The sequence below is a fragment of the Rhea pennata genome, chromosome 3 (assembly GCF_028389875.1).
Source record: "Rhea pennata isolate bPtePen1 chromosome 3, bPtePen1.pri, whole genome shotgun sequence".
NCBI lineage: Eukaryota > Metazoa > Chordata > Aves > Rheiformes > Rheidae > Rhea > Rhea pennata.
In genome coordinates, this window is record NC_084665.1 from 123,993,275 (window position 1) to 124,008,288 (window position 15,014).

Consider the following 15,014-nt stretch of genomic DNA (forward strand, 5'->3'; position numbering starts at 1 on the left):
AGAGCCGTCTTAGATTTTTCATTTTTCTTCTATTCTGCACAGAGTTTTTACTTTCTTTATTCTGTATTACGTCTGAAGACTCCTTTGCCATAGGTTTTAATTTAATTGATTAAATTAAAGCAAAGTTAAGCTTTACTTTTGGCAGTTCTTTATTCCTACCATACTTGATGTCTTAACAGTATGGCTTTACAGCATGCACAGCCCCTGTGCCTTCTCAGGATGCCACTGATTCACTGAAAAGTGTTTTCGTGTGCATGTGAGGATTTACATTTACTGCAGGTCCAGGCTCTAGATTGAAAACTAGTGACTGTGTTGACATTGTTTATACTAGTGTCTTTCAGCTTTATATTAAAATGACCGATATTATTTGTAAAGTTTTATAGAGGTTAGCAGGTTTTTAGTTTAAATGTTTATTTGGTTTTTGGTTTAAATGTCACTGAGAATTATGTTTATATATGATATAAGGCTGGTCCTCTTACTCTAAATTAGAAGAGAAATATATTGGATGCAGTTTTTATGGTTGCACATCTGCTAAATCACCTCTTCGTTTTGCAGCTTTAGGCACCGAGACTTATTTATAGTTTTTGTTTAGGACCATGTACCAGCTTAAATTCCAAAATCTCAGAAGAGTTTTGTGTATAGTTCTGCATTACTTTGCACATTTCCCATTGCATTAAAGAAGACTTGTTTGCAGTTGAGGACTGTTGCTAATTGGTGATGAGGGAGGCAAATGGAGGATGCTTACTGCTGATCTTGCCTTTGCCCATGTGTGGAGAATAATTCTGTGCCTCATTTAACCCATTTGTACAGTGGCTGTAGAACAGATGTCCCTATCTTGTGAGCAAAATGTAAAATTCACTTAGGTAGCCTAGCTTTTTTGCAATAAAAAAATCCACCTTAAAAGCAACCTGAAAAGGGAACGTTCTGTGTTAACGGAGAATGATTTATTTATTATTGCTAGTAATCCTATCTGCTAGTTTCTTGCCCTGTTAAATCCCTTCAATAATTAAATTTATGTTCCTTCTTAAATCTTGTGCACCCTTGCATCTTTTCTTCATCCTGTACAGTAGTTTTTGGATCACTTTTTCCTCCTGTCTTTTAGAAAAGTGTCCTTATTCCCCTGAATTTTCCCCAGAATTTTGATGAAACTGTGCTCAACATCACACTTTTTCAGATCTTCGCAGATTCTTTCTGTGTGTATCTCCAAGATATAATCTTCCCTATTATCATAGCTAAAATACTTCACTTTACAATTTCTTCAGCATGTCTTTCCTCATTTTTATGGAGCTGACATATATATTCTCACAGTGGGTAGAAATGCACTCAGTTATTTTGAGAACAGAGATTGGCATTAATGAGTTACATATAAAGCTTTTTTACTGAATCAGACCAAATGTGCCCAAAGCCTGGCATCAGACTGTAGCCAGTAACTTGGGTTTCAAGAGAAGAATAAGAAATAATGCCATGTATGATAAGATTCTTGGCATATTTTCTTGCATTCCGTTTCCCTGCATTCAGTAGGTTAAGTCTCAATACAGTAATTTTTATCACTTAGGGGTAAGTATTGCCCTACAATGTTATTGAAGCTCAGACTTTTTTAAAAAATGAAAAAAGTTATGTGGTTCTGCTTGATCCTGGGAGACATCGCATGGCTGAAAGGCTGTCTTCTTTAAGTCATCTTTCACAGGCCACTTTAGAAGTTTAAAAGTAGACTGTGTAGACCATGAGCCAAATACAATCCTTAAACGACACCTTGAAAATCTAGATCTTGATCTAGAGAATTTCTGCAAACAGCATTTTTCTGTCTTGTTTACTTTATCCATATCAAAACCTCATTGCATCCTTCATCAAAAAAATTCATGGTTTATCTTTACCCTCTGTGTCATCTATCCTTTGTGTTGAGAGGTCATTTCCAATCTCAGATGAACCTATGAAATCACTCTGCTTTGCCTTCTTTATTCTAAAAAATAGATTTTTTTTTTAAACAAATACATTCTTGCATACTGTCCTCAGGCTTAGGAAGGGCTTTCCTTGAACAACTTTAAAAATATTTTTCATTGTTGTACAAGTGTCTAATTATCTATGAACTACCATCGTAACCTAGTGTAGTCTGGTTTTGAGAAAGAAAGTATTTCCATGTAAGGGTATTTCAGAGCAGCTCCACAGAAGTCAATGTAAATTTAAGTTATATACAGGACCACAGCATTTTCTCATTCATACCTCAATTGTGGAGTCTATACCAGTTGCCACATTATCTAATCCAACATTTTAGAAGTCAGTTTATCTTTTCATTAAAGTTTAAAGCTCTCCTATTTTTTTATGCCAAGAACATACTTAAGAAATAAAATACTTTAAGTTTCCCAACAGTTGCATTCAATTTGAAAGATCTAGTAAACATTAGTCAAGCATAGCTAAGGGAAATCCCTTATGGCTAATAAAATTTTGGTTGTAAGAGCAGATAAATTTTGGAGTTTTCATAGTAGATTATCTACAAATCTTCAATGCAAAGCATGAAAAAAGGAAAACAAAGCAAACCCAGAAGTTATTGTATAGTTTTTAAAATATCGTCAAATACAGGGGAAAATCTGAATAAATAAAAGAGTTTTCAAGCTATTGAAAAATACGTGCTGGCAGAAACGTTGCAAAGTTTAGTTTTTTTCTTTCTTATTGTTACCAATATTTCTGTTAAGAATGGCAGAGTGCATTTTACAGGATTTTTTTGTTAGCTAGAAGGTCTTCATACCTTCCAGTAGTTTGATTTTAACCATTTGGACAGTTTCAGTCTGTGCATTAAAACTGTCTTTAACCAAGAGGAAGCATATAATTTATTCTTACAGAGATGTTGTGACTCAAACACTCCCTTCTCTTCCTGTTGCTTGATCCAATGTAATTAAATAATAGATTTCATTTCATAACCATGCAGTAGCAATAAAGAGGAAATTATATTCAGAAGGCATGTTTATTTTTTTTCCCCCAGCCTTTTCATGGCTTGAAAGTGATTCTTTCTCTTGGTACTGAAGTAATGTGAAACAGCCTTTCCAAACTTATGTCCTTGGGAAATAAATGTTAATTAAAGAATGAATATTAAATAAGAGTTAGGAAATCAGGGCCATTTTTCAGGCAAAAATATCTGTTGTTCAGATTTTGTATTTATGCTGCTTCATGTTTCTTTCTTTTCTTCCTCTGAGCAGCAGCTCTCTCCTTGCTTGGTTCGTTCTTTCATCTTCCCAAGAGAAAATCTGTGATGTTCATGCTATTATCCGTACAATTTACCTTGTATTTTCTGAAGCTCTTAGAATGATAATTCATATGATTTAGAGAGAAAAGACAGCAAAGCAGCGCACAGGCATATATTTACAAAAAGTGGGACTTTCTCCCTCCTTATTTTTTCATGAAAATGGACTTACCTGGACGGAGATGATCAGTTTTGTGATTTTTCTTCCCAATTTTTGCCAAATTTTATCTTGGATTAGAAGGTGCTTCGAAGAAATCTGCTCTACATTTAGTATTTTGAAGCCATTTTGAAATGAACTGGAGAGAGATTTCCTGATATGAGAAAAATTCCATGAGACTTCCTATTTCTCATTTGTGTTTTATTACATATTCTGATTATACCTTGAACCCATTGACAAATGATTTCCCCAAAATTAAAGATTACGGAACAGACTGAGACTTTCCTTAGGGTCATACTCCGAACATATTTAATGGTTGAAAAAAAAAGCATTAAAACGAAATGGTTTTCCCATCTTGTCTGTAATACTGCTTTCCCTTTTTATTGATAATTTGTGAGCAGTAGGTTTTTCATCCAGCTGGCAGCCTGCTGCTCTGCAAGGCTTACGGTTGCAAGATGTGCATTGGCCAGTCTTACACCCAGACGCCAGGATAGTTTGGCTACCATCCCAAACCATTTAAACCAGTAGGCACTTAGACGTGTTATGTGTCTCACTGGTTAATCTGAGCGGTCCTGTAACGTTTAGTTGGGAGTCATCACTCAAGCTCAGAAGGTCCCGCTTGGTGGAAACACACCTTTGGGCAGATGAGAGGACAAATAAGCGGAAAGAACAATGTGAATCCTTTCCAGTAAAAGCTTTTAACGTGCAAGGACTTACTTCCACCAGCAGCATGGGGTTACAAGGGATGAATCGAACGGCATGTCTCTTCGGGGCTGGGAATAATTTTGGAGCTTTCTAACACAATCCATTTTGAAGCCGGTTTGTGTTTGTGGTTGAACCTGAATCTGTATTTTTTCCCCCACCTTCCCTCAGCTAGTCTGAATTTTCAAAACAATATCTTGTTTATGTCTTCTCTACATTTTTTTTTTTTTTTTTTTTTTGAAGTATGATCTTGGCCTTCATTTTGAGGTGTTTGGAGAGATTTCGTTATGACTTTGGTATCAGTTCAGCCAGAAGATTAGTCATGTCTCTCTTCAGCGCTCGGATGGTTGCCTCGCTCCTCTTCTCGGTAGTACCTGCTCTACCCTTCTTTGACGAGGCTCAAATGTGCTCTAAAATCACTTTCTCTGTGTACTTGGAGTAGATGAATACATGTCTTATTTTCACTGTGACAATCAAAAAAGCCTCACTCCAATTTGCTGTCACAGGGAAAAGAAGAATATTTATTTAAGTGTCTCGGTGAAGCTCCTAGGACTATTTTCCCGTGTGAGCAACGCAGGGGCGCCTGATTTGGACAAATCTTTCTTCCTGCGAGAACGGGCAAAAGGAGCCTATTTATATTAGAGGGTGTCTCCATCAACGGAGAACGGGTTTTTCCTACGTGCTGAATTAGCAGCTGCGTAACAATAATCCTGAATGGTGGTTTGTGTTGGGATTTGAAACCAAAGGGCAGGAAGCTGTGGTATAATGTAAACCTCTGCTGGCTTGCATGCCATAGTAGCAGTGAAGAAAGAAAAGAAGCAGAAGTAAGTGGTACAGAGGAAATAAATCTGAGTTAACAGGCTGTTAGAAAATAAATAATCTTTTCAGTTCTGTAGAAGGGAACATTTTCAATGTGGATTTTTTTGTTGTTTGTTTTCCTAAAGGAAAGATGAATATATTTATTGCTGAGATTTCACATTCTTATTTTTTAGAAATAATAGTATAGTACCAAAAAGGCATTGGGAGATCCCTTAGATGGAAGTGATGCCTGTAGCTGAGATTCCCAACTTGGAGTAGCTATAGTGATGCTGCTATAAAAAATAAAACAATTAATTACAAACGTTTGGATTCATATGCAGTACATTTCAGTATAATTTCCTCCAAAGCACAGCATTTATTTGGTTTAAATACCAGGGAGTTTGCTGCTGAGGGTTTTCACTAGGATCTCAGTATTTACCGCAGCATACAGAAGGTGTCAGTGCTGTGATTATCCTCGCCCTCTGCAGTCATCTTCTTGGGAAATACAAAGATGTTTTTTTTCAGAGTTTGCTGTGCTTTTGGCCATAAGAATTTTTCAGTTCTTTACTGATTTATGAATTCTTGGAACATGCAAAGTTCTTACTTCACAAAGTTTTTTTCGCAGCTCTTCAGCTCATTCTGGAGAACGGCACTACCTCACTCCCACTTCCATGGCATGCATGGCACGCGCTTCCATTGCAAGCTTAGTTTTTCTCCCCTACAATAATAAGAAAATAAAGTAGATGTTTCTAAATTTGTCCATTTTCTTGCCTGCTATTATTGCTATTAGCAGTGCAACCGCCAGCGCTCCCTGCAATCTTGAATTCACATAGTCTATGTAGCCCCTGAACAGTTTGACCATGTTGAAACTGAACCCGGTCTCCGTATTTTTCTACATTTAAAAATTTTATAGTTTTACTGTTGTTGGGGTCGTTTCACTTGGTTTCGAAAGTACCGCCGTCTCGAAATGTTGAGTGTGCAATAGGCACTCTTTTGTTTGCAGGGAGCAGAAGAATTATGGGTATAAAATGTTAGCCCAAAATGTTGATTTTGGAATTAGAATTGAAAGAAGGAAAAATAAAGGAGAAAGTCATGCCTGAAGCTTAAGTTGAAATGTAGTTATTGTTCATAGCTGCATTAAATTCTTCTCTCTGTGTGATAAAAAATATAACAGCAAAATCTAATTTGAGGAGCAAAGCTTATATTATTTGTAAAAAAATGTATTAAAAAATAATCAGACTTTGATTTAAAGCTCAACTTCTGCAAAATAGCAGTATTGATTTCACCATTTATTTGGAAATTTCTTTCCGTTACTTAATCTACTCAATATAATTTTAAAAAATCATATAGTCTCTAATAGATACACATTTTTACAATCAGGAGGAGAGCCTAGGAAACTAGACTTTAAAAATACCTTACCATTTTTCTACTAATTGTGCCTGCTTATAGTTCAAATAAAAATGACTCTGGGTGTCGACATATGTGGGGTTTTAGCAGGATTATGCCTGCTAAAAAGCAAAAAAAAAAGAAACAAAAGCGAGCGCGAGGATTCGGCTTCCCTATAACCGCAGCTGGCGGCGGGATAGCCGTTCTCCTGCCGCCGAACTGCGGGAGGTGGTACGCCATACCGAGGAGCTGACCAAACACGGGGAGTCGGCTGTGAAAATGAAATTTTTCCGCACTTGAGAAAAAAATTTTCACGTAACGTTTTCCTTCCCTTCTCCCGCGGAGCAGCGCTTAAGCCTCTTAGACACTGGAAGCGAGCGGAGGCACCTTGGGGAGGTGACGCCGAGGCCCGTATTTTCAACCTCTTCCTCAACTACCTGGATGGAAATACTGAATTTGGGGGTGCCTGGCATGCCAAACAGCAGAGCTTCAGTCCAGAGGGAGCTTGATAAACTTGAGGACCTGTGCAGTTTCTGCACCTGTGGCGGAATAACCCCGTGCATCTTTACAGCCGGGGTATCTACCTGCCCGAGCTGCATGCTCCCAAGCTCGGTGTAAGGTGCAGGCTGCGGGTGCCTTGGACGGTCCAGCACAGTCTAGCCTGTTCTGTCGCATTTGTGTATCACTTGGAGTGGAAATGGTATATGCTTTAATTTAAATGTGGTGATTTTCGATTTTACACATCGGTCTTTTTAGGAGACCTTCCCCTTCCAAACGCTGCGACAACCCGCAGTAAGCTCCAGGTGCTCCTGCACCCCCTTTCCATTACACAGACTGACTCCATGTAGTTTCCTAAAGGCTGTGAACATTCTTCTGATTGCTTTTTTTGGAATATGTATATTAGATATATTTATATAAATATATATGTTTAAAAGGATTTTGCTTCAAACATGAAGAACATCAGCTGAAACATGTTGCAGGGTGCTCTGCTCCTGCTGTTTTCACGCCACGTATGTATGTGCCACCTTCTGTTGCATTTTTCCTACTTTACTCAGACTATCGCTGTTACTAAAAAATAAATACATAAATAAGCAACCCCCTCAACCCTTTATATAATCAAAAGAAGTATGTAGTTTGTCAGTAGAATGAAGAAATATTATTCCCCAAATTTTGCCAGATACTCAGTTGAAACAGAAGAGTGTAATAATGAAATATTTTTTCTTCATCTTTTTACACGGTTCCAGTTTGAAAGCAGCCAAGTAAAGGGCTGTTTTCTTCACTGTTTGTGCGAGTAGTCTGATTTTTTTTCTAATTTACACTGACTGCTTATTGCCTCTGATGCCAAAGGCACCTCTTAGTATAGGACCTGTAGATGTTTTCTCTATGTTTTCAAAGGAAAAAAATAAAACCCTTCTATTGCTGGAGAGGATTATTCTGCAGATATTAGTAACTGGCTGGAGAGTCTCTGTATCCAAATCACAGCTCTTAGGGCTAACTGAACTGCAGGAGCCCAAAGCCATTGCCACCTGCTAGAAGAGAGGATCAAGTAGTTGATCTTCCGATATTGAAGAGCTGGTCTGTCTTCCAATGTTAAAAAGTACATTTTTTTTGAAGAAACAAACAGCAAGGGATAGAATTGAAAACAGGGTCTTGGTGAACTCCAAGGCTTGAATGGCCATAGCAAATGAACTGATGTTTTCTTGTTCTCATGATCGGCATGTACTGAAATTCAGTGGATGTCAAGAAAGAAACTGCTGCGTTAAAGCCTCCAGATGGGATGCTGAGGTTTTTCTTCTCTGGGTCACACACAACTCCCCATTGATGCATTAAATACTGTTCAATAAAATATATTTAGATTTGAAAACAGATACCTAATGATGGCAAAACTCATTGTCTTTTAATCTGCAGATGAAATTTTTGTGTTTTAGACAGCTTGTGGAGATTGAGTCATGCTGTTTAACCCATGCGTGGTGGTCCTAAAGCATTCCCTGTTATTCTCGCGCGCTGGTCTAGCTGTGGAAGGCACGGCATAAGGCTAACTTGTGGAAACAAATTTTGCATTTTCCTGTGTGCATTACACTTAGAGCCTCTAGTGTCAGCTTGAGTAGTGCATAAGATGTTATATGGAAGGATTCAAATGAAAAGCTGTGTTTACCTCTCATGTTTAATTGCCTTCATAAATGTATCGGGGCATTCTGCTCGGAGCGAATTTATGCCACTACCTCTAAATTCAGAATATTCTGTTGGCCTATTTTTATAGATGCATACTTTTGAAATAGAAAAGATGAGAAATTGGGAAAGTTTAATGCATATTTAATAACAGAACAACCTTCCTGCCTTCCTCCTCCCGCCCCCCCCCCCCCCCAAAAAAGTCTCAGCCAGGTGAAGCATGATCTAATTTTCCTCTATAATAAAAACAAAATCGTAGCTCTTGAAGCATTATTCTTGGCTCTCAGCAGCTCAAAGGCATGCAAACATTACCGTTTCAGCTCCCTTACACAGTTTAACTGGAGTGATTATGTCACAACGTTGCGTGTTTGTTTTCCAGCTTTTTGACCGTTTGTCCATCGAGACATTTTTGTAGAAGAAGTATCAGTGATTGTTGACTTTGGAGGTAGTGGAAGAAAAAATAATTATGGGGGGGGGGGGGAAAGCAGACAGTACCATTGAAGTAACTGTGCTGCTGTCACTGCGGAATGAATACTCCTTTCAACAAATCTGTAATTTGCAGAAGTTGCAAAAAGAAAATAGCCGTAAGGTGACTGTTAATACTTCAGTTCATCCTGCCAAGAAAGTTAACTTCATAAAGTCATTAAACCAGTGATTACATTTTAAAATATTATTCCCCAGCCATTTCTTCTTAGACTTTAAAATATAGTTACTGTATATACTGCCTTCTTTGTAATGTGAAAAATTGTAAAATACACTTATTTTTCATAAACTTCTAATTATTAACAGAACTATTTGCGCTCCTATAGTTAAAGTCATTTCAACACTTCCGTTATTAAAACTTCACTTTTAGGGGTTCATAATTTAGCTCTAATAAAAAATATATTCAGACTCAAAGGTCTCAAATATTATTTTCTGATATTGGGAAATTTAAGCTATTTTTTCTTAAAGAAGCTAAGTAACTTTGATTGCTTACTGTTCTTCGAGTTAATCCCAAATAGAATACCTTCTGACGTGAACAAAATAACTTGAATCATTTCAAGATTTGCAAAAAAAAAAAAAAAGACCCTGAGCACGTTGAGACTACTGCTGCCTCAAATTCAGTATCTGGTATGGAGTGTGGCTGAGAAAATCACAGATATTAGCTGTAGTCCCTGGCACTAGACCTGCTCTCCAGGAGCTAAAAATCCACAAAGTTAAGGGATCGAGGCATACTGCAAATTAACGGTAGCTCTGGGACAGTTAAATAAGACAGTTGGCTATAATAATAATTATAATGGAGCGCTCGTGTTGTGATTTGAATGAGTCAATTATGTGTGAGTTAAAACTATAAATACATCTCTTCCCCCCCTCAAGCCTAGGCTGTGTGGGATGTAATTTTTTTTTAATTGCTTGGATACATATTTACCTGAGCATAGTCTGGTTTCCCAGGTAAATATGTGTGTACCAATGCAGAACTCATTATGGTCTGTTTGGATAAATAAGCCATATTTTATAACTGCAGAGGAAGTAATTATTTTCCTATTTTGCTCTCTGTAACCAGAAAGAAATTAAATACTGTGAGTTTATTACTTAAAATAAAATAGATGCAAAATTCAAGGCAAAATGAGAATAAAGTTTTCATTGTTTTGATAGCAACTAAGAATATTTTTTCCAGATTTTGATCTTGTTTTTATCCCAGAATAACTCCGCTAAAGTAAACTCCGTTATTCTGGATTTACTTAGATGCAAATGGGACATAAATTTGGCCTACTATCTGTCATCTCCCGTACTTAGTCGGGCAAGTCCTGTAAGTAGCTTGCCCGCAGTCTTTTCTTGCCTGACTCTGTCAAGTGTTTATTATTTGGAAAAATAAGGTCTTTCAGCTGCACGCAGAAATTAAAATACGGCAATTTCATGATAAGAAAATCAGTGCATCTAATAGTTACGGCCCTATACATGTTAGAGAGCTAGAGCGTACATGCCTGCTGGATGCTTCTGCTGCTGTTTTATACGGTAGGAAAAAGCTGTGTTGTATTATCACCATGGTAAGGTCGTTTTTTGTAACACTTACAAACTTCCTAGGGCGAAAGTCAGCCTTGGCACAAATCCGTTAGGTGCAGTGGATTTGCACCAGAGATGAGTATTAGCTCATTCCCGGTAAATTTAATTTTATCCAGCTCCTAATATTTTTACGTTCGAAATGTAAGTACTTCGCGTGCCTTCAAACGGGTTGGAATAAGAAACCAAAAAAACGCAACACTCGTTTTTTCACATTGGTACGTTTTTCAGGCCACCTTCAAGTCGGGCTGTATTACAGTGACCTGTGAATTCCTGAAAGCTCTGCGGGCTCGGTGACTGGAAGAGCCGACGGAGCGGTTGCGGGAGGAAACCCGAAGCTCTCGGCGCGGTGTGTTTTGTCTTGTGCGTTCCCAGATACAGTTAAGGTTTTGTAGCCGTGTGATTAGTGTGGAAAAAAAAAAAAATTAATGCAGTCCAGTATTATGATTTATGGACTGCATCTTTTGCCCACTGAACACTTGCCAAAATGAAAATCTTCGTCCCCCCCCACTACCCCCCTTTGGATATTAGAAACAGCTACTGTTTTTGTTGATATTTTAAACTCCTGAATAGGCCTATTTCAAGTCATAGCAGCATGGGAGCTCGGATTAATAATATACTTATTCAGCCAGTGATACTGAGTGAAACCATTGCTAGTGTGAGCGGGAGGGATAGGATTTCTTTAAATTATTTTCAGGTGCATTAATGCCTTTCTGAAAGAAGAATATGGAGATATTTGGAAATAAATTCAGTTCCTGCTCATTGATTGTGTTACAGGTGTATATGAGCTTTAATAGCAAGTTTCTTTCTTTTTTTTTTTTTTTTTTTTAACCATCTCCCTTTTTGAGAACTTAAATGTTAGGCTCCCATGGAGTGCATCCATCAGAGCATGGCAAGGATAAGAGCAAATTATGATTAAATCTGGCTCTTTGGACAATGATTTTGACTGTCGAGGAAAAAGAGTGTTTTCATGCTGGGAAGCATCCTTTCTACCCGCCGACTCCACACCGCGACGTTGCACAAGTCACCGTGACGCGGTCAAAGGAGCGAATCGTGTAGACTTCTCACGTGCGTTGGGTTGGTCCTTGCTCGCCCCGGGGACTTGCTGAGCATCTCCTTGGGCAAGGTTGGTTTCTGGTCTCGCACCACATGGTTGTTTGCAACCAGCTTGATTTCCCTCAAGTCACCAGCCCTAAAGCGAGCTGAGTTGCAGACTGGTGTGCTCAGTGCCTCAAAGAGAGATTTTTGCTCTTTCCAGCAGAACCACGGGCTCTTGGGCCTCTAGAGGCCCTGCTGTTCGGGCTGTCATGAGCGAAGAGGGGACAGCTCTGCACGCTCCCTTGGCCAGCTCCGGTGGATCCGGCAGCATCCCTCAGTCCTCGCTTTCTGTCATTCATATCCAAGTGGCCTGGTCTGCTCAACTGGTGTTTTTATCAATTGCTTTATTAACAGAGTTGATGTTTCCTATTAATTCCTTTTCTTTCAAATGATATACGAATGTGCCTAACAAAGTCTTCGTGTGGGTATGGTTTGTACTAATGATAAATCAAGTAAGGTGGAATTTCTTTCCAAAAATACTTAGGTAAGCTCTTTAAAATTAATATTTGTTATTCTAAAAAATTTGGAGAGGGATCAGCTCGCCGTCCACAGTTGCAGATAAAATGGTATGGAAAGAATTTGGCATTTTTACGTTGCCCGAGAGGATTCTAAGTTCATTTTCGAGGCTAACACAGTGCAGGGAGAAAAAAAGTGTGGCATAGAAATGATCATTTTAAATATAAACAAAAAAGCTTTTGCTTGAGATTTGTCAAAAGCGTTTCAGGCTTTTTGTGAAATTGTTGCTCGCTTTTTGGCTAACAGGAGCGGAGTGAGTGACACCTTTGAGAGTCCCAGCTTGGGTTTTTAAGGTGGTGTATTTTGCCATAAGCTACAATGCAGAATATCATCTGAACTTATTTAAAAACCTAGTGAATACAATTTTTAACACAGAAGCAACCATCCTAATTTATGCGTTTATTTTAGTTGCAGCAAGCAGCTGAAGTTTCTCAGCTGAGAGGAGCTCGAGTCATCTCTGCTGAAGATCTCCTGTTTTTAATGCGCAAAGATAAGGTATAGTAATAAGACAGAAATGTTGTATTTTATTGAGTAAGCTGCTTGTCATCGCTGAATGTGTTTGCTTAGCTTGTAGCAAAGAAATCCGTGATCATGAGGAACTTCGCTAAAAAGTATAGCTGCTTTGCAACTGCATTATACCGTGCCCAGTGCAATAATTGCATGGCATCGTAATGAATTCTCAGGTACTCCAGTAACTTCGATTACCAGTTCATTTTTTTCGCTAGCTTTAAGATAGGTGATATGCCTTAGAACTGAAAGCAATTTCCTAATAATAGTATAGACGTGGATCCTTATCCCTTACAAGCTTTTCCTATATGTAAAAATCAATCATTCTGATGTACTCCTGCTTATGCAGGATGCAGATGCAGGTGTGATGCTTTATAGCGTGACCACTAGATTTTCATTTAAGCTGTCAATAAATCCTTTCTTGCTTTTTTAATAGTCTTACTGTTCTTTATCTCACTAAAATCTCCATATTTAGGGACGGTCTGCCTTTCTTTCTCTGGATAATAGGTAGACCAGGTCAATAACTAAAACTAGAATTTTCCAGGAGAGCCCAAAAGCCAATTTCTTCAAATTTTTGGAATTATTCAAAATATTTGTTGACCATTTTATCAACAGTATTTATTTTCCCTTTATTTTTCTTTCCTCTTTGTCTGCCTTTTTTTCCCCCCTTGCTTTTCTTTCACCATTTGATAGGTGAAACTGAATAACTAAAACATATCAAAAGGAAACAGCCCTAAAAAATGAAAAACAGTTGCAGTGGCTTTTTCTGATGTGATAAGTAAGGCTTTATTGAAAACAGTGGATAATATAGATGTCAAAGATCATAGAAGTTTGCATTTATAGATTTGAAATTACAAAGTAAGTTATAGTTTTGGAGTGCCCAAAGGAGGCCTGAATTTCTGATTTTCTGCCTTCTGAAAGTCAGAACCATTAAAGTCTCATGACTGGCAACCAAAGTAACAAGGACCCCAGATAAATATTTTTTAATGTGGAATTGCTGCCGACCTTGATGAACTATCCATGTATGGATGTTCAGTGGAATAAGGACTTCTGAAGGTTGTAAAAAATATGTTTAGTGAATAATGTATTTATTATACATTTGTATGTTTGTGTGTTATAAAGTTAGTCTAAATAAATAACGGCTATATATATAATATTAATTAATATCAATATATTTTTTCTCTTAGAAAAAGCTTAGAAGGCTACTTAAATACATGTTTTTTCGAGACTACAAATCAAAAATTGTGAAAGGCATAGAAGAAGATGACCTCATTGAAGGTAAAAAAAAAAAAAAAAAAAAGTATAATTGGGGGAGGTTTATATTTGAGAACAGCTCAGTGGAAATTTTTAATATCTTACCTAGATAGTTGTAGACACCAAAATACTGAGTTCCTGGTAGTTTTGTTTTAAATCTCTGCTTTTTGATTTGAATTACTTCAAAATAAAGTATTTCCTTCTACCTTCCGAATGATCAGTGAGACTATAATGTCAAGTTTGATGAACTAAGAAACAAGCACTGATTAAAAGCCTAATTGATTTCAGCATGTTTAATTTAAATGTGGCAACTACTGTGTGCAAGGAGGAGGTTCATTTGAGTGGACATTTCTTAAATTATTGTCAAAGAGTTTTGACATCTTTACGAAAGAAAAAACCCTAAAGTTGTTTAATGCTGATATGTGACCTGAGCTTATTTTCTGTGTTATTCAGCATTTCAGACTTTGAATCTGCAGTTTAGGGAATGGGAAACACTTTTGTTTCCCCATTCCATAGGCAAGTTACAGATTTTGTAACAAATGCGTTTAAACCCCAAAGTTCTCTGAATTACAAAATAGTCTTAATCTTTGTCATATCATTTGCTGATATAAATACGTGCAACTGCAGCAAAGTTTTGGTGATTTATACCAATAAACAAATTATCATCTCATTTACGAAAAGTTAAAACTTATCATAACAAATATAAATCTTACTATATTTTTGTTGCAGTACATTACGATCTCCATACGCCACTTCTTGCATTTTTAACTTCCTTTCTTGGAGCTTTAAAACAATTTTTTTTCCCTTACAATGAATTCTGTGTGTTTGGGTCCTCTGACTGTCCATATTAATGTTACCTAAACAGTGTACTTCTTACATTAACTCACTCAATCTGTGAATAAATTTTTGTCAACTTAATTTGCCTGCCTCATGTTATTTTCCCAAAACATAAAAGTCTGTTGTTTCATGCAAGCGGTCTGGCAGAACAGCTTCCTACCTGACAACTTTGCTTCTTTAATGCTTAAATCCCTGTCACTACTTAAAACAAATAACCACTTTTCAAAAGTCATTTACGTGCTCATGAAATGCTTCCTAAGCAGAGTTCATGTGCTAATTGAAGATCATGTTCTGGCTTTGGTAAATTAAGCCATT

At 37.4% G+C, this 15,014-nt stretch overlaps 1 protein-coding gene across 7 annotated transcripts in view; it reads left to right on the forward strand.

The window, feature by feature from the left end:
* SUPT3H (SPT3 homolog, SAGA and STAGA complex component) overlaps nucleotides 1-15,014 on the forward strand; it is a 290,826-nt gene that overhangs the window by 180,885 nt on the left and 94,927 nt on the right. For all 7 annotated transcript variants that reach the window (XR_009958047.1, XM_062573264.1, XM_062573263.1 and 4 more), the window contains exons 4-5: nucleotides 12,510-12,596; nucleotides 13,796-13,886. Coding sequence is in view for 6 of the 7 variants with exons in the window: in XM_062573264.1 (XP_062429248.1) it covers nucleotides 12,510-12,596; nucleotides 13,796-13,886 (178 nt within the window). In the remaining variant the exon portion in view is untranslated. The remainder of the gene's footprint in view (nucleotides 1-12,509; nucleotides 12,597-13,795; nucleotides 13,887-15,014) is intronic.